Source organism: Aquarana catesbeiana, linkage group LG06, assembly GCF_042186555.1.
Source record: "Aquarana catesbeiana isolate 2022-GZ linkage group LG06, ASM4218655v1, whole genome shotgun sequence".
Classification (NCBI taxonomy): Eukaryota; Metazoa; Chordata; class Amphibia; order Anura; family Ranidae; genus Aquarana; species Aquarana catesbeiana.
This window is the reverse complement of record NC_133329.1, coordinates 236,389,499-236,415,346: the sequence shown is the minus strand read 5'-3', so window position 1 is coordinate 236,415,346 and position 25,848 is coordinate 236,389,499. Positions and strand designations below refer to the sequence as shown.

The 25,848-nt window shown below is 42.2% G+C and overlaps 1 protein-coding gene across 4 annotated transcripts in view; it reads right to left on the bottom strand.

Annotated features, from left to right (window-relative positions):
- MYO1B (myosin IB) overlaps positions 1–25,848 on the bottom strand; it is a 429,075-nt gene that overhangs the window by 348,485 nt on the left and 54,742 nt on the right. For all 4 annotated transcript variants that reach the window (XM_073633091.1, XM_073633093.1, XM_073633094.1 and 1 more), the window contains exon 2: positions 18,631–18,770. In XM_073633091.1, coding sequence (XP_073489192.1) covers positions 18,631–18,765 — 135 coding nt within the window. In that variant the 5' untranslated portion in view covers positions 18,766–18,770. The remainder of the gene's footprint in view (positions 1–18,630; positions 18,771–25,848) is intronic.

Genomic DNA, 25,848 nt, shown 5'->3' with positions numbered 1-25,848 from the left:
TTGGGTTCAGTTCCAGTGTGTCTTTTCGCCTCACTGAAATGTTAGCGAACGATAATGGTCGCTTCCTCTTTCTCAAGGGCTTTATAGGTAATACCCAGTGCACCCTAGCAAATGTCTGCTGCCCTAACCATAATCAACCCTCTTTCTTCACCCAACTCCTCACGAAACTTTCACACTTTGCTGAAGGTTTACTTGTTCTAGCAGGGGATATAAATATGCCACTAGACCCCATTACTGACACCGCACAAGGTCGACCTAACATCCCATGCTTACGTTAAAAAAAGGCTCCTAGATTTACAACTAATGGATGCTTGGCGCTTACTCCACCCTAAAGATAAAGATTACTCCCACTTTTCCAAAACACACCAATCCTACTCCAGAATAGATAATATTTTTATAGACCATTTCCACCTTCCTCTTCTATGCTCCGCCAGCATAGGCACTGCATCTATCTCAGACCTTGCACCTGTTTCTATACTCTTGACCATACCCACCTTGTCACACCGCACCAATAACTGGAAACTCAATGACTCCCTCCTTTCCAACCCAACAGAAGTCTCCATATTATTCACTTCCTTGACTCAATATTTCAGAGAGAACACTTCCTCAGAAACGTCCCATTCGGTCCTATGGGAAGCTCACAATGCTACTATGAGGGGCAGACTCATTGAACTTGGTGCGAGGAAAAAAAGGGAGCATGGTCAGCAGATCGAACAGGTTCTCTGTGAAATCGCTGAATTAGATAAAGTTATCGCTACAGGCCGCACACCTTGCAGCTCTCACACTAAAAAGAGAAGAACTTAGAACTCTCCTTGACCTAGACACTAAGAGGAAATTTCATTCCATCTCAAAAAAGGTCTATGAGTGGGGGAACAAACCAGGCAGACAGTTAGCTAGATCCCTTAGGGCCAAAAAGGCCTTATCTTTCATACCTAAAATTAAACTCCCATCAAACGAACATGCTACCCCCAAATCACCAAAGCATTTAGGGATTTTTACCCTGACTTACACAATGTTGAGGGTGGCCTAGCCCCTATGTCCCAATCAGAGAAACATAAACATATTCTCGCCTATTTGAAAGCCGCTAAACTTCCCAAACTATCAAGATTGGCCCTTAAAGACATGGAAACTGATCTCTCTATTGAGGAATTCCAAAACGCATTAAAATCTAAAGCCCCTTGACCCAATGGATTCACAATCCTATATTATAAAACATTCAGTTATATTCTTCTTCCCCGCCTTACAGCATACGCCAATTCAATTTCCCATGCCTCTGGCTTACATCCGGGATCCCTCTCTGCCCACATAACTGTCATCCCCAAACCTGGCAAAGTCCCCACCTTTTGTGTTAGTTATAGACCCATTTCTCTCCTAAACACAGATACTAAACTTTACGCCAAAGTTATAGCAAATAGGTTACACCCTCTACTCCCGAGGTGGATCACAGCAGACCAAACAGGCTTTATACCCAACAGGGAAGCCAGAAAAAATTCTCTGCGTTCTCTATCTTTGATCCATTATGAACGGCGATGTTCCCAGCCCACCCTCCTCCTCTCAACAGATGCAGAAAAACATTCGATAGGGAGGACTGGCACTATCTCAAGAAGACCCTCCATCACTATGGCCTGGGCCCCAAAATGTACCACCGTATCTCTTCCCTTTATTCCAATCCCTCTGCACAAATCCGTATAAATGGGTCTTTAAGCGACCCTTTTACCTTACACAATGGCTTGCCCCCTTTCCCCCCTCCTTTTTGCCATTTCCCTGGAACCCTTTCTGGCTACAATTAGACACAACAGTAACATCCATGGCATCCAAGTCTTAAGTAGAGCCCATAAATATGCAGTTTATGCTGATGATATTTTATTCTTTATCCAACAACCACGTATCTCACTCCCAAACTTAATGTCAGCTTTTTCGGATTTCCAAACAATATCTAATTTCAAAATTAATCTAGCTAAATCCGAAATGCTAAACATTACTGTCCCCCAACCAGTAGCCGACCAATTGAGGCCCCTTTTTCCCTTCCGTTGGGAACGCAAAAGCATGAAATATCTTGGCATATACCTCACGCCCAGTCTCCACTCCCTCTTCAAACACAATTATATCCCCCTCTTGAACAGTATTAGAGCAGATCTCCGCAAATGGTCCACTCTATCTCATTCATGGCTAGGCAAAATAAATATTATTAAGATGAATATTCTGCCCCGGATTCTGTTCATCTTTCAAATGATTCCCATGGGTGTCCCCATAGGATTTTTTACCCTACTTCAGACCATGATCGCCCGCTTTATTTGGAGAGATGGCCACCCCAGAGTCTCCAGAGCAGTACTTTATCACTCCAAGTGCTCTGGGGGGTTAGCGCTTCCAAATCTCAAAGCTTATTACCATGCTGTTGTACTGTCATGCATTGCAGACTGGAAATACGCCACTGCCACTAAATTATGGGTACAGTTGGAATATACTCTATGCGTTGTATATCATTCTATTCCACATGACCTTGAATATAAGACCATACACATAAGCCAATCTATAGTGTCTTAAAAAAAATAGCATTTGCCCCACCTAAGGCAGCTAAAAGCCTAATTGGAGACCACTGGAAAAGGACACATCTCCCAACCTTTGAGGAATGGGAAAATAAAGTCAGTATTATTATGGAGGCAGAACATTGATTCCACACACATACGGATAGTTGGGAAAGGTTTTATAGAACATGAGCCTCTTTGATATACATAACTAACTGGAGCCCCACTCCCCAACTGGTAGCTGACAAAGGAACAGGAACCAGATAAAATCATAGATCAAACCCAAACACGTCTCTGTCAACAATTTCATTCTTCCTAGTTTATGAAACTTATTACAGTACACCAAGTCCATGGCTTGGTACCCAACTTGTCTTTCTACCCTTTTAGGTGCAGAAGTCACTGTAGTGAAAGTATAGTTTCACCTTAGGTTATAGAACACCACAGCTTACGAGGGTAGATGGTTGATCTTTGTAGGCAGTCTACTTATATGAAGCAATTCAACCATGCCTCTTTTGGTGTTATTTTCTTCTCTTTTACAACCTCATCCCAATTTTCCTATTCCTATTTACCCTACCCCTTTCCTCCACCCTTTTTTCCTCCCCCCTCCCTGTTTCCATCATTCTCATTATTTTGTTGCTAAAGAAAAAGCACTGTTTGAATGTACTGTCATTTATAATCAAGCTAACTTTAATGGACCTTATTGCAACACTGCAATATTGAATATGGAAAATAAAAAAAATACAAAAAAAAGCCTATGCATTGTTATTGAAAGTTGCTGTGTAACAATACAAAGTACATATTTATCTTGCTAGCAAGTGAACATGCAAAAGTCAGTTAACAACAGAGTTTGTTTTGCAAATGAGCCAACACAGCTAGGTTGCTTCCCGTTTTACAGCAAATAGACCTGTCTATATTTAAACATCTGCAGAATAACCACTGGTTGAACATTAAAAAATACTAAAAAATGGGCCTGCAAGAGGGCACTGACATGGGTATTAAACCACTGACAAAATATGATTTTTCCAATTTTTCCCATTATGCAGTGTATGACCGCCAAGGGCCTGGCCCAAAAAATGTCACATGGAGGCAGTGAAAAGTCCTTTGGCTTGTGTAGGCTCTGATGCAGACAAACAGAACTCTCAGAGGGCTTTCTACACTAAGATATAGTGGCCGAAACTGATGCCAGTGGAGGGTGGAGACTAAGTATTATTGGCAGAAGACAGGGATATGATGAGATTCTGTTAATTTGCCCTGACTGGCTGGTTCACTAAAATCGAATGTTCATGTAAACAAAAAAAAACTAAAAAGTTCACTGTGAATTAAAGAGGAAATACTCTTCATATGGTGTAAACAACACACTGTGCTTCCAAACCAGGGCGAAATTCAAAGGTTTACCGGAACGGTATGACCCTCACAATGAAAGGTCAAAATTGAAATTGATTAGCTTGGATCCTGGACATTTGAGGTCACCACTTCAATTTACCATATATAACCGACAACCACTCAGGAAAATGTGCATGAAAATGCACCACATAGTAAAAAAAAAAATCAGAGGTAACCAATATTGGAAAAAAAACAAAAAAAAAAAAAGAACGCTTCTGACATGTAAAAAAAAAAAAAAAAAACAGACAGCGTTGTACAAGTCAAAATCCGCAAGAGAATACACAGATCGCTTCTGCATTTCGTGATGACGTCATGAGCAGGGGCTCCGTCTTACGTGTTTCGTCAAAAAGGACACTGATTTTATACTATGTGGAGAATTCATTTTTCATACCCGTTTTCCTGAATGGCTGTTGATATATATGGTGGATTGAAGTGGAGACATCAAATATCTAGGATTTGAGCAAATCACTTTCAAGCGCTACATAACTTCTCATTGTAAGCGTCATACCGTTCTGGTAAGCATTGGATTGGGGCACTGGTGTGGGAGCACAGAGTGTTTTTTTTCACTTGGAGTTTTTTTTACACCATATGAAGATTATTTCATCTTTAATTCACAGTGGAATTGTTTTTTTTTTTGCATGGACTTCTATCAAACACACACGTTGGACTGTTCTCAGTTTTATTTTTGTTTTATGAGCGCTGCACTTTAGTTTGGGTTTATTTGAGATTGGTGTGCTAGCTGCTATTTTAGTGATTTTACCCTCTTGGCGCAATTTGAGTTAACTGTTTCACTTTAATAATATGACCCTTATTAGGTTGGCCATAGATAGGCAGATGTCTGCCTGAAAACATGCATCTGCTCTTCAGTCAGGCAGCTCGTTCCTCCTAGCATCTTAGCAACAGATGTGCATTAAAAAAAAAAAAAAAACCAGGACAAACTGTTCCATAATGAATCAATACAGGATTACGCATTTTAGTTTGAAATCTGGAACAATCCTGTATCATACAGGATAAGTGGCAACCATGGCAATCTAGTGGGTCCTTAAGAGCTGGAAGGAAAAGGAACTGACAGGAAAAAACAGCCTCATACAGTCCCATAAACAGTACATAGCCTGTGAAAGTATTGTGACCAAGCTCCCCCCCAAATTACAAAGTTTACTCCCTGCAATAAAGTATCTGTAATACCTCAACTTGTTAAGCAACCCATTTAGTTTGAAATAGAAATGAAAAGCACACACACACACACACACTATCTATACACACACATACACTATATGTAAAAAAAAAAAAAAAAATTAAAATACTTCTTTTATTTTATTATTTTTTTTTTTTTAGAAGTGATCACAATCCTTCTGTTCCCAGCTGCAAAATAAGCTCAAGGAGCTGGGGGAGAGGAGAAACAGCAGGACCCCGATCTTCTAAATGGCTGTGTGGGGGAAGGGGGGTTGGGGCATCAAGACAAGTCTGATCATCGGAGGTGAGCAGGCCAAGTTCTCAGTACAGCTAGAAAACTGACCATGCTGTGCTCTCCTGCTTAGTGTGGTCAGTTTTTAATAAGAAAGCAGAGGGACTGGAAGGAACACCAGGTATTTCACACAAAAGAAACAATGCAAAGAACAGGATACTTTTCCATACATGTACATGGTACAGCAGGCACATATAAGGAATATGAAATTTTGGGTTTACATATTCTTTAATGCAGTGAGAACTCCTTGCAAAGTGCTGGCTCTACCCCAAAGCTGAGGAGGAGAAGGAGAAGTAGGACCAAAGCCATTTTAGCCCTAGTTTTCCTATTGATCACAGGAGTGCAGTTGGTTTTGCACTCCTCTGACCCCTTTTCAGCCGACATTGTGCTAAAGTCGTCTGACATCACTCAACTGGTCCAGGCTCTGGATTGATCCTGACTTAATAGTTGGGCTCCACTCAGATGCCTGGACCAGAAGCTGGCTCAGGCTCTCAGTGAGCTGCCTAGGGACTGAGCCAGCTGCTCCCGTCCCCTCCATAGCACAGCATTCCAGTGAGCTCTGGAGGGGCAGAGCAGGGAGGCGGTGACTGACAGTCATCACTCTCTGCTCAGAGCAATCAGTGGTGTTTTAATGCTCAGTTCTCACTGCAGAGGCGGCAGGGGACAGATGCCACTTTGGACTGATGCTGAATTTACTTAGGTGAAAAAAAAAAAAAATTATATAATATACAATACAATAGTTTGTCAGCAGAGGGAAGCAAGAAGTGCTCTACAATTTACTGGTAGAGGGCTGTGCTGACTTTGGACTCGATAAAACACAGTGGACCAACACCAGCAGATGACATGGCTCCCCAAATCATCGCTGACTGGAAACTTCACACTGGACCTCATGCAACTTGGATTCTGTGCCTCTTCACTCTTCTTCCAGACTCTGGGACCTTGATTTCCAAATGAAATGCAAAATTTACTTTCATTCGAAAAGAGGACTTTGGACCAATGAGTAACAGTCCAGTCCTTTTTCTCCTTAGCCCAGGTAAGACGCTTCTAACATGGTCTCTGGTTCAGGAGTGGCTTGACACAAGGAATGAGACAGTGGTAGCCAATGACCTGGATACGTTTGAAGCACCAACACCAGCTGTAGACCAATCCTTGGGAACCTCCCCCAAATTCTTGAATAGCCTTTGCTTTACAAACCTCTCAAGGCTGCGGTTATCCCTGTTGCTTGTGCACCTTTTTCTACCACCTTTTCCTTCCACTCAACTGTCCATTAATATGCTTGGATACAGCACTATGTGAACAGCCAGCTTCTTTAGCAAAGACCCTTTGTGACTTGCCCTGCTTGTGGAGTGTGTCAACGACTGTCTTCTGGACAACTGTAAAGTCAGCAGTCTTCCCCATGATTGTGTAACCTACTGAACCAGACAGAGATCATTTAGAGTTCCAGCCTTATTTTTTTATATTTTCTTTAAAAAAGACACCCGTGATGTTCTTACCAATATCTGTCTAACATGGTTATTATATGCAATGCTGGCCCCCCCTAGAAAAGTTATTCAGGAGCTCAGACGATACCAAACTGATCTCTTAATATTACTCTGCATTACTGGCCGATTCTAGCCAGAGGTGTGCGGCTACACAGACCCGCTGGGCTGCTTTAGATATTCAACTTACTGATGATTGGGCCGAATTCGTAGATACCTTTAAAAGTTCGGTCATAGCCTCTAGAGATAGAGGTATACAAATCATGGTCATCTCAGCCCTTATCGCATGCGTAAGATGGGATTACGCTTCACGCCAGTGTGTTTTCGTGGTTGTGGAACTGAAGTGGATTTCCTTTTTTTGCTTTTGGGCCTGTCAATTAGTTTCTTTATTTTGGTAGGAAGCTGACTCATTTTTATCCACTGTAATGGGTATCCCTAATATTTTGCATCCTAAAAATAGTTTGTTGGGTATTTTTGGTGAATTAGCTGTTTCTACACACATTAAATGATTAGGCATTTTATATTTTTTCACCAGAAAGATTATTCTCTTGAGCTGGAAGGGAACCTCACAACCCACTCTAACCACCTGACTTCAACTGATTAATAACAGTCTACCATTATTTAAGCTCACTTTTGAGCTTTGAAAGCGACCTCTCCTCTTTGACAAATTGTGGAATAGATGGCTATCTAGTCTTAACATAGCGCCTTTGAGCTCAGGAACTTAGTCTATGGTACTGAGTTTTTTTTCTTCCCTGCATGAAATAATGCATGTGTTATACGTTTGCTATGCATCAAATCTAACTGTTGAAGCTGTATTTTCATGTATGTATACATTATATGTGAGGCTTCAGAGGCACAGTCTGGTTTTGGTTGCGATTGTAACCTTTGTTTGTTGCTTATGTAAAATCTCAATAAAATTCGTTAAAAAAAATAAAATAGAAAATGATATGCAACGCCACTGTTGTAGTTATGTATTCTGTGGAAAACTACCTTTATTCTCGATAGCCAACACGCTCCCTTCCTAATTGTGGGCATGTGAAGCCCACTAGTGTATTCTTCCGGGATAAGGTGCTACTGGCTACCCAGCATGCACCTCCCGATCTCACGCATGTGCATAAAGCACAAGGCACGGCACACAGATTGTTTAATCGGGTTGCCATCACAACTGCACTTATCACCTTGCATCGCATCATTTCCCGTTTGGAAATAATGCGATGTTAACAGGCGGCGATGCCCGCTCACTCCTGGGGTTGACACACATCTCCCAGGAGCTAGTTTTCACTAGCTGGAAGCCATAATCATCAAAATGAAAAGAAAGACATGCTGGAAATATATCACTCTGTGTGTAATGAATCTAAATATACATTTCACTTTTTGAATTGAATTACTGAAATAAATTACCTTTTTGATGATATTCAAATTTTTTGAGCTGCACCCGTATATTTTTTTTTTTTAGAAGAAGAATATATGTTTGTACATATTAGCCATCGTTCAGAATAAATTGATATTTTTAATGACCATTCAGTTTGGATTATTGTACCCTGAAAATGTCAACTTTTTTGGTATATATCTGTTAATAAATTAGTTTTCTCATCTAATGTCCTCAGTTTTGATATGTTCATGTTATACTGGAGAGTGGATAAAAAAAGTCACCTTGGGACCCAACCACTGTAGCAAAGCAACGCGTTGCAAGGTCTCTCCCACAACAGAACATCTGCTGTCCTGTTCACAGCTAAAGACAAAAAACATCTTTTTTCTTTTTGCTTTAGATTGAGTAGAATACCGCTCATATTTTCATTGCTAAAGATTCACCCTATTTGTCCTTTTTTGCCGGTTTACACCAAGAGTGAAAGAAAATCACCAGAACAGGAATAGAAAAGAAATCTTCCAATGGCGACAGATACCCTCACTTTGGAGGGATTTCCTCTCATATCCTCTTGGGGTATATGGGACAGAAAGTGAAGACATAGCTCCCCTATAGGACACAGATGGCAATGGCAAAAAAAAAAACAACATAACTGTCCCTTACTCTATCCAAAATGGAAAAGATGTTTAAAACAGTCAAATTTTCTATTGAAAATCCTAGATGCCATGGTGAGAACTTGTTATCAGGCCACATTTTCCCTGTGTGCCAGATTAGTTTTTTTTTTGCAAGTCCTTAAAGAACATGCTTCACCTGGCACAGATCTTTATTATAAAAACCACTGCCACCGACTGCACTGCAAGCATGAAAAAAAAAACAATTCCAGCACACAGGGACAATATGACCTAGGCAATAATACTTACTGTCACTTGCTGGCGTCCCGGCCTATTAGACGTCTAAAAGTACATTATTGAATACTATAGCACTACAGTATTTAAGAAAAAAATGTAGCAACAAAAACATACGCAAACATTTTTTATAACTAGGATACATTTTTGAAAGAAGTATGTAACTGAAATAACATGTTTCTTTTACTACCACTGATAGCAGATTATACAATCACTACGACAGGAAATGTTTATCAAGACCTTGGACCGTCTTTACACAAGGACCAGTTAGAACAGTTCAATTTTGTTGGTGTTCATTATACTTTTTACACAAGAGTGAAAATGAGGTCTCACGATTTTACATTTCAATTGGTTCTATACAGGATTAGATACCCACACATCACTAAGAATTTAGGTAGAATATAAAAGCAATGGTATCACAAATGATCAAGCAAATTACGCATTTAAAGCAATTTCTACTTTTGCTTGCTTTAAATGATTATTACATTTCCATATAAGTCTATGGAAGGGCAATACCTACTTGAAGCAGGCCAAATGCACCTGTCAATTAATTCTCAATGACCTCAGAAGTGTCTCAAACTGATATCAACTTGATGCCATTAACACAAGGCTAAAGGCTATTGACACAGGCCCAAAAGATACTGAAATTCTGACCTGGCACACTGAAGGACTCCCTGACAAGGCACTAAACAGTGGATTTATAATTATAAGTTGGGAGCCACTAGTGTATGTCATAGAGCAGGGGTTTTTACACACACTCCCACATGTGTAAAAAAATCTGACATACTGTAGCTGTCCATAAGACATGCACCTTTATCCTATCCTCACAAGTTCAGGACCCTGATGGCTGGTACATTTTTATCAAAAGGTACTATACAAGGCACAGTTGTTACCATGGCCAACCTATATGCCCCCAATACTCATACTGTTGCCTCTCTCTCTCTAGCACTCTGAAGAAACTAGCAGAGTTCAAAGAGAGCCTTTTACTGCTAGGCTGGGATTTTAATCTGCCACCCGACCCCCAGTTGGATATATCTTTGGGGAAATCCTCTTTTTCCATTAGAGCCTTGAAACACTTTAAGGACACTCTTGCAAACCCTCCACTTGGTTGATTGCTGGAGATCTAGGAATGCTAAGAATAAGGATTATAGTTACTACTTTGCTACCCATAAGTCGTACCCCTAACTAGATCTCCTGTATGAGCAGGACCAGAATCACCTTTATAAGTTCTGTGACGCTAGCATAGGACAAATCACTATATTTGATCATGCCCCACTAGCTCTGCTTCTGGCACTCCCAAGCTTACGCCGCCAAGATTGGACTTGGAGGTAGAATAAATCCCTTTTGGATGACAGCACTGTATTGTCAGACCTTAAATCGGCCACTAAGACTGTCATGAAGATCCTGCCAGTAATCAGTGATTCAGACGCACGGGAACACGGCCACGGGTTCCACTGCGCATGCGCGCGCGTTCACGGGTGCTGTCACGCGCACACTCCCGCTAGTGCCAGGCGGGCTATTTAAACCGGCCTGTCACACTCAATCCCCGCTGTCTGCTCTACAGCGTTCCGTGTGCCTTAACCTGATCTGACCTGTGTACTCTGCTATCTGACCCGGCTTCCTGTTAGACCATCCTGCTATCCGCCTGCACCAGACCCTCTTGGCTTGCCTGACCATCCCTCTGTGTAATCCCTGGTACCTCTGCTGCTCGACCGATACCGACCTCTGGCTTGTTTGACCATCCCTCTGTCTGATACCAGTATCCAGTCTGTTTACCTGCTGCCTTGTTCCTGGCTCCAGTCCAGCGTTCCAGGCTACTACCTGCTGCTTGTTCCTGGTTCCAGTCCAGCGTTCCAGTCTACTACCTGCTGCTTGTTCCTGGTTCCAGTCCAGCTCTTCAGTCCTGCTTACTTACCTGCTGTGGTTCCTGGTTCTCTCTGCATTCCAGTCTCCAGTCTCCCCTCCAGCTTCAGGTTCCAGAGGGTGCCACCACTCCTGAACTTCCGGTGACTGTTGATCCTGCCAGGCACCCATACCACTCCTCACTCCTGGGCCCTCTGTCTCCATTCCAGGGGAATGGGAGTGGGAGCTGTAAGGGAGGTCTTCCTCTGCACTTCAGGCTCAAAACCTACCAGGTACGTGACAAAGACATACTTTACTTTGCACACCTCTGATGAGGTATCTACAGAGGCAGTTTGGGAGGGCCACAAAGCAGGGATCCGTGGTGCACTGACAACACATGGTTCCAGGATAAACTTAAAGCGATCACTGACCTACTTACTGAAATACAGACATTGGAGTGCCGGCATAAACACCTTCTTCAACCATCTGAGATTGTTCAATTGTCTGAGCGAAGACTCCATCTTTCTGAATGCTTTGAATGGGAAGCTAGGAATAAGCTCCGCTACTATGCCCATAGATTTTATGAACATGGCAATAAATGTGGTCGCCTGCTAGCACGGATTCTGAGAAAAATAAAATCTTTGCCATGTTCATAAATTGACGGTATGAGACAAATTTTGGATTCTGCACAAATGGCCAATGAATTTAGGCTTTACTATCAATCACTATACAATCTCAAGCTCCCGACAGACCCTCTATCTGAATCCCAACAACGCAATCTTATATAACAATACTTGTAGGAGGTGGGACATCCCAGGTAAGAACCAGACATGCTGTCAAAATTACCGTCCCATTTCCCTGTTGAAAACTGATACAAACATTTTGGTGATCAGGTTGCAGGGTCTCCTCCCTACGGCCGTCCACCCTGATCAAACAGGTCTCATAATGGGCAGGGAAACCAGAGATAACATCAAAGCCCTTAATTGTCTTCACTGGACCAGTTATGGCCCAAATCACACCCCCTTTTAAATATTGTCAACAGACAATGAAAAGGCCTTTGACAGGGTGGATTGGCTGTTTATGGAGGAGACCCTGCTTAAACTGGGCCTTAGACAGAAAATGATGGGCTGGATTTTGGCTCTTTACCATAACCTTGAAGCTAGATTGAAGGCCAACAACGGGACATTTTCCCAACCATTTAACATTCATAATAGGACTAGACAGGGGTGCCTATTATCCTGTTTGGCCTGGTGCTAAAGTCCCTTACGCTGACTATGTTTTATTTTAGGTCTCTTAGCACCTTACTACATTACCCATCCTGATGTCTGAATTAAGATATGAGTATTTGTCCAATTTTCATATCAATTATAGTAAATCTGAAATCCTCGATTATGAAATGACGATTTCACCAGATTTGACATCATAACTCAAAGCGAACTTTCCATTCAACTAGAAAAAAAACACACACACACACACACACTCCCCTACCTGGGCACACACTTCTCCAGATCTTAAACTACTGTACACCTCAAACTTTGACACACTACATAGAAAGAGACCTTAAAACCTGGCAGAACACTATAGTAATGTGGTTAGGATGTATAAGTGTAAACAAGATGATCATTCCTCCCAGAATCCTTTATCTGTTCTACACAATCCCAATTGGGTCACACACCACCCCCCCCCCCCCCTTTTTTTTTAAATAAAAAAAATCTGCAGGTTTACAACTTTACTTTGGCAGGGGAAACACCCTAGATTAGCATACACCCTACTTCGTAGATGTAAGATAGATGAAGGCATTGGCCTTCCTGATGTCCACCTATACTATAAGGCAATGTCCGAATCCTCAATGGGCACCATAACATTCGATAAAATCTGGGTCTCCCTTGAGAAGTCTAATGCGGGCCGCAACTTGGCAGGGGCACCGTGGGTACCAAAAGCCGCTAGAAGGTTATTCGCCTGGATGTCCCCCATTTACCCGAGCCACCCTTCAGGTTTGGGACAAGGTGAATAGAGAGGGTGACCTATCCACAATGACTTCCCCTTTGGCGCTGTTGGGAGGGTTCCCCTGGTTTTCCCCAGGTGAAGATGTCCAGTTTTTTAGAACATGTTGTAGAGCTGGGGACACATAGGGGTTAATTTACTAAAGGAAAATCCACTCTGCACTGCAAGTGCACTTGAAAGTGCAGTCACTGTAAATCTGAGGGGAAATAAGGGGAAGCTCTGCTGATTTTATCATCCAATCATGTACAAGCAAAAATGCATTTTTTTATTTTCCTTGCATGTCCCCCTTAGATCTACAGCGACTGCACTTCCAAGTGCACTTGTAGTGCAAAGTGGATTTGCCTTTAGTAAATCAACCCCTAAGTGTTTCAAATTAGCACTGTCAGGTCACCTTTTGCCTCTGGAAAACCTTAGACAAATGTATGGTAGTTTCCCCATGGACACCTGGTGCCATAGGCAATTGACTGACTCAAGTGCATTGAGTGCGGAAAATGCACTCTAAACTGAGATCTGTAGACAGTCTAATGGCCCTTGAAACCATGTGTATTTCAGATGGGAATATACAGCACCTCTTATCACAAACCTATAGGTTACTCTTATCCTATCATTCCCAGACACCACCTTGTTTTGTGCATGAATGCGAAGCAGAATTACGACTGAACTTCACGCCCACTCAATTGCAAAAAATCATGAAGCTATCCCATGTCTCATCTATTAGCTCTAAGACCCAGGAGTCTTGTTACAAAAAATGTTCCCGCTGGTATAAGACGCCTTCAAAGTTGGCTAAAATCTTTCAGGGTGTGGACTCTAATGTCTCGTTTCCACTGAGCGGATCGGGTCGGTACAGTTTGGAAGGTCTAGAATGGTCCAGCCTATTCAGGTGAGCGATTCCACTGCAAGTCGGACCACAAGGGGCCATACGTGGGTTTATAAAAAATGCCTAGCATGGCGTCACACGTCCGCCAATCAGTGGAATGTATCGTAGCTCCGCCCTAACCGAACCGTACTATTTTCTATGGTCCCACATCTGAAGCAGGACCTAGAATGGTACGTTTCAGTTCGGTTGTATGAGCCACTTTCATAATGGAAACACTCAAAATAGCGAACCGAACCGATCCGATCAGTGGAAGCGAGGCATAAGTGTGGAGAGGTTGCACCCAGGAGGGCACATTTATAAAACTTTAATGGCACTGCCCCAAAATCCAAGAATTTTGGAAGGATGCCTTTGCTGGGATTAGGAAAACCACCCTTAAGCCATGCTACCCCCTCCTCCCTTAAGTCGTACAAAAATAGCATTACACCACATCTTTTGAATGCGGAAAAAAACCTCATACCCAAAGTTTGGAAGCGGTCCCAGTGTCCCACACTGCAGGACTGGAAGCAGGAGGTGGAGGGCATCATTGAAGCAGAGAGGTGGGTTCTTACTGCCAAGGATAAACAGGAACAATTTCACAATATTTGGTCTGGGTGGATGTATTGTTCACAATAGACAACATAGACCAAAATCAACCCCAGCAGCAGGTGACCTAGTTCCAGCTAATGGGACAGTTTTTTTCAGGTACCGATCTCCCCACTTAGTTTGCGACACTCTCTTGGATGAGCATGACTCCATGTGAAGCTTGTATCAACACCATCTACAGGGAAATACTAGGCTGCTTCATCTACATTTAAACACTTTGATTATTGCACATACTGTTGACCATGCCATGTTACATATGTGTGCGTTTTTTTTTTTCTCTGCTTCATGTTATTCTTTCTTATACATCTCCTTCAACTCCAAGGTCATTAATTATCAATTCATTTCACAACAAGTATTGGTTATGGAGATTTACTTCTGCAATCCTCTTGTAGCTAGCCTTTTTGCAACATTGGGAGGATGACAATAATGTTATGTTCTGTTTACATGGTATGTATCCGAGACACTCTGTCTCAGAGTGTCTCTTGGACCTATTGCTCCAACCAGGCCTCATTTTTTTTGTACCTTTTTATGATTGTACCCCATTATTTTTTCTTGTATTGATTGTACTTGTAAAATTGTTAACAAAAAGAGATCATACATAAAAAAAAAAAATCTGACAAGCCAAATATAAGCTCTCAGTTGGCAGTGATCCAGCAAGCTGCACAGCTGCTGGATTGCTTCCACCGATCCCTGGTAGTTCCATCAGTTATGGTTACGCGCAATAGGTTCATAAAAGAGCAACTTGTGTAGCAGCCATTTAGTTCACATTCAGCCACTACATTTTATTTGTCATTAGCTTTTAAAACCAGAGATCCAGCAGCTCCAATTCCCTTCGCCCCCTCACGTTATACAATACACAATAGGTTCATAAACAATCTTTTGGGGCAAACTGTTAACTGAGGCCAGGACCTTATTAATCCATTGATCAGACATACAAACCTTTTCATTAGCCAATCCACAATGCAAGTCTAGAAACCCTAATAAAATGGTCACCCCCGCAAGCTGAGCAATCCAGAGAACTAACTATCATAAATAGCTCAATTGGAGGAGATGGCCAATACACATCCCTGCAGACAAGTTAGCAGTTATAACTCTGAAACTTCAGCATTTTCATAACTCAAGAAAAAATAAACACAAACTTTTTGACCTTTTCATTATTAAACTTTATTTGTCTCGAAATGCTTTTAATGCAGACTAAAAATAATTATTGTCTCTTGAAGAGCGCTACTGTGTAGTATAAATCCTCTGCACATACCTGTCTGCGGTGACAGTGTGTGTTACAGACATTTATTCTAAAACATAGTTAGTATTTCTAATATTGTGATGGGTTGATAGGTCCAAAGCTGGTGGCAGTTTGTAGTTTAAAGGGTTAATTTCTTAAATGACTTAACCCAGTAACAATCATTTTTTAGACTGCTAGCACCCAGACTAAGGTCTCGCAAGCTGGAAAATCTTGTGCAGTGTGCAGCTGAGTGGCATTGTTACATAAGTGACAGGGCGGTGTGAAATGGCCAGTCCTTTTCACGAGTTGGTGAGAAGAGCAGGTATCTGATATTCACTTTCGTCACACTATCCTCCCTTCCATGTTTCCTGGGTTCCGCTGTCTTTCCTGGGGGCCAGAAAGACCCATGGTTGGTGCTTCCATGTAGAGAAGAGGGAGACCAGCGAATATCCATTCACTTATCTCCCCTAGCTAGAATGAACACAGAAGCAATGTGCATTACATCACGTCTGGGTTCCAGTGAGCTGCATTAACTTCGGCTTGGTCCAAACAAACTAGTTAAAGGGACAGTAAACCTGGAGATCAGCTTAAGCCCTTTATGTGTGGGTGCAGCCCCATTGCAAGGGAGCATTTTCAGATTTTCTGAAGTTGAGCTTTAAGCAATTAAAAGCGATTGTAAAGCCAAGTTTGTTTGTTTTTTTTTTAAAATAAAATAAGAAACATGTTGTACTTATCTGCTCTGTGCAATATTATTGCACAGAGCAGTTCTGAACCTCCTTTTCTGGGATCCACAGCTGGCACTCGAGGCTCCCCCCCTTCTCTGAATGCCCCCATAAAAAGCCACTTGCTGGAGAGGCACACGTGCAGGTGCCGTGTGCATCCATTAACACAGCATAGCATGGCTTAGACCCACACCCTCTGTACTGGATTTGACTGACAGCATTTGGAGCCATTGGCTCCAACTGCTCTCAGTAAGGCTGTGAATGCAGGAAGAGAGCAGGATGGGACAGTGGAAGGTTTTTTTACCTTAAAGTGGTTGTAAAGTCAGTCATTCTATGCATTAAGATAAAAAACCTGTGTGCAGCAGCCCCCCTAATACTTACCTGAGTCCTATCTAGATCCAGCGCGAGACACTCAGCTGTCTGGGACTCTTCCTCCTGATTGGCTGAGACACAGCAGAGGGAGTCATTGGCTCCAGCTACTGTCAAAAGTCAGTGAGCCAAAGAGGAGAGAGAGGAGGCAGGGCCGAGCCACGGCTCAGTGTCCGAATGGACACACAGAGCAGCGTCTCGGCTTGGGTGCCCCCATAGCAAGCTGCTTGCTGTGGGGGCACTCGGCAGAAGGGAGGGGCAAGGAGTGACGACAAGGGACCTGAGAAGAGGAGGATCTGAGCTGCTCTGTGCAAAACTACTGCACAGAGCAGGTAAGTATAACATGTTTGTTTTTTTTAAACAAAACAAAAACTTTAGTATCACTTTAATGCAGAGAATGCATTAAGGTAAAAAAAAAAGAAAAAAAAAAAAAAAAAAGAAAAAAGGAAACCTCTGCCTTTAGATCCACTTTAACTACAATTCTATGGGAACCTAAGAAAAAAAAATATGGATCCTGTTCCCTTAAAGCATGCTATACAGCCCAGTGCTTGTGCTGTGTCATTTGGCCCCCTGTAACACCTGAAATACCTGGCTGATCCTGCCTGGTTTTGCCCTCCGCCCTGTAAATGGACCACGGTGTATCATGGCTGCTGAGCTCCAATTCTATGGGAATCTATGGGAACCTAAGAAAAAAAAAAATATGGATCCTGTTCCCTTAAAGCATGCTGTACAGCCCAGTGCTTGTGCTGTGTCATTTGGCCCCCTGTAACACCTGAAATACCTGGCTGATCCTGCCTGGTTTTGCTCTCCCCCCTGTAAATGGACCACAGTGTATCATGGCTGCTGAGCTCCAACACCGTGGTCAGTTTACGTGCCTCTGTCATCCGCTGCTATCTGCCGCTCTTTTTTATTTCCCTCTGTCCTCCACTCCCTTCCCCTCCCTGCCTGTCAGCTCTCACTAGCACTGCTCTGCTCCTCTCCCTGCTGCTTCAAAACTATCTGACCTTTATATCATCCCCAGTGTTTGATAAAAAGCTGTATCCTAGTGCCTGTGCTTTATTTTAAAAAAAGCTGATTTCTACCTATTTAAACAGCTTCTCCCAGCGATCACTTGACTCCCAACTCTCTCCTCCCTGGCTGACATCAGCAGGGTAATCTCGGCCCCGCCCACTGGAGCTATCAGACCGGGAGAGCAGAGAGCCTGGAGTCATGTGATCGCTGGGACACAGTTAGAAATCGGCTTTTTTATAAAGCACATGCATTAGGATACAGCTTTTTATCTGACAGAGGGGATAATATAAAGATGAGATGGCTTAACAACCACTTTAAAACTCTAAAAGTCAGACGCCGAAGAATGAATAGGAGCCAAAATGTTCCTTTTTGTGGTTGGTATAAGGCACATCTTACTGAAACAGATGTTACAGTGTTATTGCCTGGCCTGAAAATGGAAAGGGAAAGGGAATGGGCTAACACACATACACAGGAGAGTGAGACGTAGTTGAATAAATTCTCTGTTGTGGAGGTTGGTGAGAATGTATATAAAAAGAAAATATAAAATAAAACTTGGAGGTGTATGAAAATGAGGACTACAGATGAGCAGAGAAACGGATTGGTTTAAAGCTCTAGTATGTCAGAGAACTAGGACACAGACCAAATAAGGCTATATTAGGTCAATGATATCACGAGCATCTGTGTACGTCGGGGGGGGGGGGGGGGGGGTGGGGGCAGTGGAATCCCCTCCCGCAGCTCAATGGAATGTCAAATGACTTACAGGTTCAGGATTCACATCCATTAGGAATAACCACAAGCTCATCCCTAGTTTTCACACCTGCTGTGGCCATTTTTTTTCCATTTTATATTACACAAACAAAAGTGTATATAAATACTCACATAGATTTCACTGTGATCAAAGCGTTTTTTGAGATTGTCGATAAAAGCTTCTTCATTGAGAGGCTCTAAAAGCACCATATCCCCCACACCTATCATGTTGTCTAGAAGTGACGTTTTACCCTCCATTTTGGTCATGGTACCTAGAAGAAAACAAAAACAAAAGTCAAAATAAATTACTATGGTCTTACTGCAGTAAACATGAAGTTAATGTTAACAATGAGATATTTGATCAACTTTTTTTTGTTGTATATTATACAGGGCAACTTGAAAAAGATAAATGTACAAGTAGCAAGAAAGGTCTGGCTGGCCACACATTCAGTTAAAATCATCTTTATTAGAACATATCCATAAAAGCAACTCCAAATCACAAATATGGGGCAACAGCATCTCCAGCTAATGCGTTTTGCACCCCCTTAGCACTTGATCATAGCTCACTGTGAGCTATGATTAAAGGGTAACTCCACTTTCGCCAACCAGACCTTTCTTGCTACATGGAATCTGTGACGGACAGGGCCTGCACCTGGAAGTCTGTTAGTGGAGGTGGAACAGGAGGCCGACCTTGAGTGGTGTTTGCTTCTAAGATAAATGTACAGTTTACTAAAACTGTATCACCGACATCAAAATGATATATGTTATAAATATCTACCAAATAATATTTAATATATTTTCCATATTGCTAACTTTTTTAACCACTTGACAACTGGGCACTTAAACCCCCCTCGTGACCAGACAAATTTGCAGCTTTCAGTGCTCTCACACTTTGAATGACAATTACTCAGTCATGTAATACTGTACCCAAATGATTTTTTTGTCCTTTTTTTCATACAAATAGAGCTTTCTTTTGGTGGTAATCGATCACCTCTGGGTTTTTTCTTTTTGCGCTATAAATGAAAAAAGACCGAAAATTTTGAAAAAAAAACACATTTTTCTTTGTTTTTGTGACAAAATTTTGCAAATTAATTTTTCTTCATAAATTTTGGCCACGATTTATACTGCTACATATCTTTGGTAAAAATAACCCAAATTAGTGGATATTATTTGGTCTTTGTGAAAGTTAGAAAGTCTACAAGCTGTGGTGCAAATCATAAAAAATTGATCACACCTGATGAACTGATGGCCGATCTGATTTCTTGCGACCCTAACAAGCCAGGAAAGTACAAATACCCCCCAAACGACCCTTTTTTTGAAAGTAGACATTCCAAGGTATTTAGTAAGATGCATGGTGGGGTTTTTGATGTCATTATTTCCCACAATTCTTTGCAAAATTAAGGGTTTTTTGGGGGTTTTTTTCCACAAAATTGTCACTGTAATAGTGTATACCACAAATGGCACCCCAAAATACATTCTGCTACTCCTCCTGAGTATTATGATACCACATGTGTGGGACTTTTTCACAGCCTAGCCACATAGAGGCCCAACATGCAGGGAGCACCATTACGTGTTCTAGGAGCATAAATTACACATCTAACTTGTTGACTACCTATTGCACTTTTGAAGGCCCTAGAGCACCAGGACAATGACACGTGACACTGATGTGGCACTGATGACAGATGGCACTAATACATGGCACTGAAGACACGTGACACTGATGACAGATGGCACTAATGACACGTGGTACTGACAGATGGCACTAATACGTGGCACTGATACGTTGCACTGAAGACAGATGGCACTAATACGTTGCACTGAAGACAGATGGCACTGATACTTAGGACTGATGACACGTGACACTGATAACACACGGCAACAGACACTGACAGGTGGCACTGATGACAGATGGCACTGATACTTAGCACTGATGACACGTGACACTGACAGGTGGCACTGGGGGCAGGTGGCACTGACAGGTGGCACTGGGGACAGATGGCGATTGGGACAGATGGCACTGTGTTGTGTTAGTGTAACTGATTTTTTTTCACTCCCGCTGCAGCACGGAAGCTCTCCCTCCTCACACGCTGTCTCTGTGTGAGGAGGGAGAGCCGGCAATGAGAGATGATCTCATATGTTTGTTTATATATGAGATCATCCCTCATTGGACACTCCAATCCAGTGCTAAATGGCCGCTGTGATTGGCCATTTAGCACCATCTGTGATTGGTCAACACAGATTTCCCCCGCGGAGGCGCGCAGGGGGAATGTAAACAGGAAGACATCCAGGGACGCCCTCCCAGCAATTGAGCACCGCGCTGTAGCCGTCTTTTGGCTATAGCGTGGGCGCAAGGTGGTTAAAGTGCATCTCCAGATATTTTTTTTTTTTTTAAGAATAGAGTGGGGAAAGGTTAGACCCTCTGTTGGATTTTATTACCGTCTATGTCCCCACTAAGGAGAAATTTCCTCAATTGTAAACAAAACAGCAAATAAAAACTTGCAGTGGTTTCAATACTTCCCCACATTATCCAAAAGTTAAAAAAAAAAAAAAAAAAGGCTTTACATGCAGTTACTTGTACATGTAGCACCTGTAGCAATAAATACAGCCTGTATCTGTTTATTGTTACAATGTTACAATATGTCTTCATTACATCTCATATGAATTGCTAGTTTGTCATATGTCCCTGAGCAGAGACTGCACATGTCATTTATGTGGAGGCCGCACTTCCAAAAGGAAGCTAGAACTTTATTACCTACAGACTCTGCAACAGAAAGTAGATGAAAAGACTCAGTCACTGTCCATCCTAGAAGCTAATGGGACAGGACTTTGCAGTTTTTCCACTAGTTCTGCAATAGAAAAACAGATAGCAAAGTGGCCGTGTCTAAGCCAGGTATTGCCCATGAGGTTGCCAACTGAAAACATATAGCCTGAAACAGGACCTACATGTTAAAATCTGAATGTACATCACTGTCTACACAATCTGGAACACTTGCAGATTTTCCCACTTTTGTTTGATACTAGGATTTCTCATATGAGGATCACCAATTCCCAGAACTAAATTAGGTCTCATGCACACTGGACCTTTGGCTATCTCTCCTAGATGCCTTTCCTCCTGGCAGCAACATTTTGGAAGAAAAAAATGATTGGCGATTTGAAACATGTGTAACGCGTCGAGCGCTTGGGTGTAAATTAATTTCACTGGCCAAAATACTATTTTGTTCTAGGCCATTGAAAGGAATAAACGCTTAAGAACTAAACATGCCTAGTGTTGGCGTTTTAGAGTCAAGCGTTTTTCCTGCCAAAACACTGCTGCTCCTGAACGCGCTGGGGGGGGGTGGGGGGGGGGGGGTCTGCCTCTAAATGCCCCTATAGAAATGTAAGGTGACAACTTTAAAATACAATAACAACTTTAGCAAATAGATTGTTGACATTCCTAGCTGGCTACATACACTCTGATCAAATAGGAAGGCAGCTGACCAGATTCGAAGAGCAATTGATCTCACATCTTTATGAGGGATGTTTCTGTCCATCGATATTCGGAAAGCATTTGATTGACTCTCGTGGCCCTTCCTTTTTTGGGTGCTGGCTAGATGGTATTTCTGCCCTAAGTTTTTTACCTCAATGCATGCTCTATATAGCTCACCTACAGCCCAGATACTTCTACGAGGCTATAGAGCGGAGATGATTCCCATCTTGTCAGGCACCCAACAGGGATGCCCACTATCCCCACTGCCCACTATTTGTTTTAGTAGCCATAGAAACTCTAGCAACGACGATGCGTCTTAATCCAGACATTTTGGGGATAGAGAGAGTGGGGGGAGGAGCCACAAATGTGCGTTATTTGCAGATGACCTATTGCTGATCTACACCTCCCCCCACCACCACCAAATTTATCATCTTTACTGAAACGATTTGGAAAATCTTCTGGCCTGGTAGTCAACCATGACAAATCGGAGGCGCTAAACATCAATCTATCTACTTCAACGCTTCAGAGCATCCAGTCCCAATATCCTTTCCATTGGCAACCGGTGTTCCTCTCCTATTTGGGAATCCGATTGACCTCCAATATAGCCTCATTATATAAAGCCAACTACCCACCCTTGTTTGCTAAATTACTAGAATCATGGTCTGACATGAATATATCATGGATGGGCAGAATTGCGTCTGTAAAAATGACAGTCTTACCTAGATTGTTAGAAAACCAAAAAAGTGTAGCGCTAATATGAAAAGTGAAATGGCCACATAGTATGTACAATGAAGACCATTACATCATAAGATTGGCAAACAATACCAAAAAACAGAAAAGAACTTCAACAGTGAAAAAATTATAGTCCTCTATAGATATGTGACTTCGTACGTAGATCATGTCAATATACACGTGAAATCTTGAAATAAGAAGAATACCACCACCAACAATAGGGAGGCTTACCGGAAAGTTTGAACCCAAACAAACGTACGTTCAATTGGGTCAAACAAGCTTGTGTGGTAAACAGCCGACAGGATTCTGTAGAAGTTGAGAGAAGATCTTAGGATGATCTGTACACCGGTGTGTCCCTCAGGGAGGACGCCCAGATTGCATGGCAGTTAGATTGGATAGGAAGGAACAAAAGAAGGACACAGTGTAATTCCGTAAAAATATATTCCACATTAAAAAGAAGGAAATACACTGACATGGGAATGGATAAAACAGCGCTGTGTAAGTAAAAATGGCGGCAGTGGGGTCCTGACGAGTTTTGTCTCCTTGGACATCATCTGGGGGGGTCCCCCCACTGCAGCCGGCAAGGTTTATATAGGCAGTGTGACCACCACATTAAGAGTCAACTCCCCATTGTGTTCAGCAAGTAAACAATGATACTTCCAGTAACCAGGCAAAATGGCCGTTCGGCGTGCGTTCCATGCCTCACTGTGGGGCCTATGCAGTAATATACCAGAAATGCCTCTAGTGGGATGGACATTGCATCCACATATCCGTCATGTTGGTCATTGAGTATCCACATACTCAATGTCCGAAATGTGCTTGACAAGCAAAACGGTGAAATAAAAAAAAAAAAGAGTATTAATGAAATAACAGAAGTGCACCATGCCGAAGTGATGTGATGCCTCAAACTTACGTCCAGAGCTTGCATTCCAAAGGGCCGTAGTGCGCAAGTGTATGCGCCGGGAAGGAGTGATGTAATGCCTCCAACTCAAAACCGTGGGAGGCGTTTTGAAGAGCCGTACTGTGCCGGTGCGAGATGGTGTCATGCGTCTAGCCAGCAACAACGTCCTGCGCTCCAAAATACCGCAATGACGTTGTGCGGTGCGGCGACGTGTATAACTGGTGTATGCAAACAGGAAAACATTGTCTCTAACACAGAAACAATGGAAGTTTGAGACACCCTGGACAAAAAAGGTAAAAAATATACATATATATATATATATATATATATATATATATATATATATATATATATATATATATATATATATATATATATATATATATAAAACCGGGATGAGTGAATGAATTTGAGGAAGATAGGTGTATGGATAATATAAATATAATGTATTATCCCACGCATGAAAGGGATGCAGATATATCTATACCTGCAAAATCTATATAAAAAGTGATAAAAAAAAATATAAATAAATATATATAATGCTAAAGGGCAAAGTGATAAAAACCTAATTACCCACATGTGGAATGGACTCTCGTGAGGGGGTCGTATATAAACTACAGTGTATACATAAGAGGGAAAACACCTCTACTGCATTAAATAGAATACAGACATATCTATACATAGCTAGACACAGATGTATCTATACATAGTTGGACACATATGACATGTGTCTGTACAAATAAGAACACTGGAGGCCAAGACATTAAATTGAGGGCCCAAATACCAACGTATGAAATAAATAAATAATAATATGTGAAGGTCATAGTCACTTATGAAAAAATTAAAAATGAAAAGATGAATAGATAGACTACGTTTATGCATAGAGATGATGAGGAAGGAAAAAGGAATGAACGTACTGGATCAGGCCTTATTGATGAAGGAGTTGATGTCTAGTTCCACGTTCATACCAAACGGGAAAAGATTAGATTGGAAAAAGATTGTTATATTACTTTCGAACACTGCCCATTCAAGTCCCTGCTGACACCATTCAATGATTCCAATCTCAAATCTTCCACTTTATGTGGGGCACCAAAGGATCTAGGATAGCTAGGGCTACACTGTAGGCCCCTAAGGACATGGGTGGTTTGCGGGTGTCCGAATTCTGGAAATACTACTTTGCTGCACAGCTAGCCCAATTATGCATTATTGCCCAGACTGGGTCCCACTGGAGGCCCAGGCTTGCTCACCACTGGCAATGGAACTTATCATATGGACCCTCCCAAGACACTACAAAGCTATTTTTTTATTGTTGCTCATTGATGTATAACATTTGTAATAAATCTATGTATATTTACGTTCATCTGTGTTGTGTACATTGGCTATTATGCCTGGTAACTCACAATCATTGTTGTTACCGCTCAGTTACATAACATTTTGACATGAATAAATTGATTTTGTCTCAGTGTTCACTGTGGACATTGGCTAAACCTCTCTCACCTCATCTAAAGTCCCAGGGCTATTTTTCTTGTTTTTTTTTGTGCACTATTAGGGATGGAGGTGTCAGAGGGGTCACACCAGACCTTAATCTTCCTTTTTTACAAAGCTATTTTATGCCCCACACTCTCCCACTCAATACATAAATGGGAAATAAGTTGCAGGAGATGGGCCCTACGCTCTGAACACACCCCAGTGGCGCCTCTGTTCAGCAATCCCCTGTTCCCCCCCTTGTATACATCCTGACAGATTTGGATGGTGGGTGAACAAGGTATTATACCGTATAGGTGACCATCTGACCACAGGGGACGTCCCTCATCACACTTTGTGGGCAGCTTGGAGATGCCCCCCACAGAGAACTTCCACTTACAACAATTTTTGCACTTTAATTCATTACAAAAAGGTGGCTCTGATCTAACAGTACGCACCATGTTTGAAAACAGGTGCGTGCAGGACATGGCTCTCCAAGGGGGGGTTTCCCTATGCTCTACATACTGTTCACCAGCCCCCTCTAAATTGTCTTACCAGGTAGCATGGGAGAGGGACCTGGGCATAGCCCCTGAGGCGGAGGACTGGCGCAAATGGGGTTCACAAATCCACAAAGGTATCCTTAATGTTGCCCTGATTGAGGCAGGATACAAAGTACATGCTAGATGGTACTTAGTGAAAGAGCGCCTGTCCAAAATGTATCCGGAGCTTCACCCTCCTGCTTCAAGGGTTGTGACCAAGCGGGCACACCACTGCACATACGGTGGAC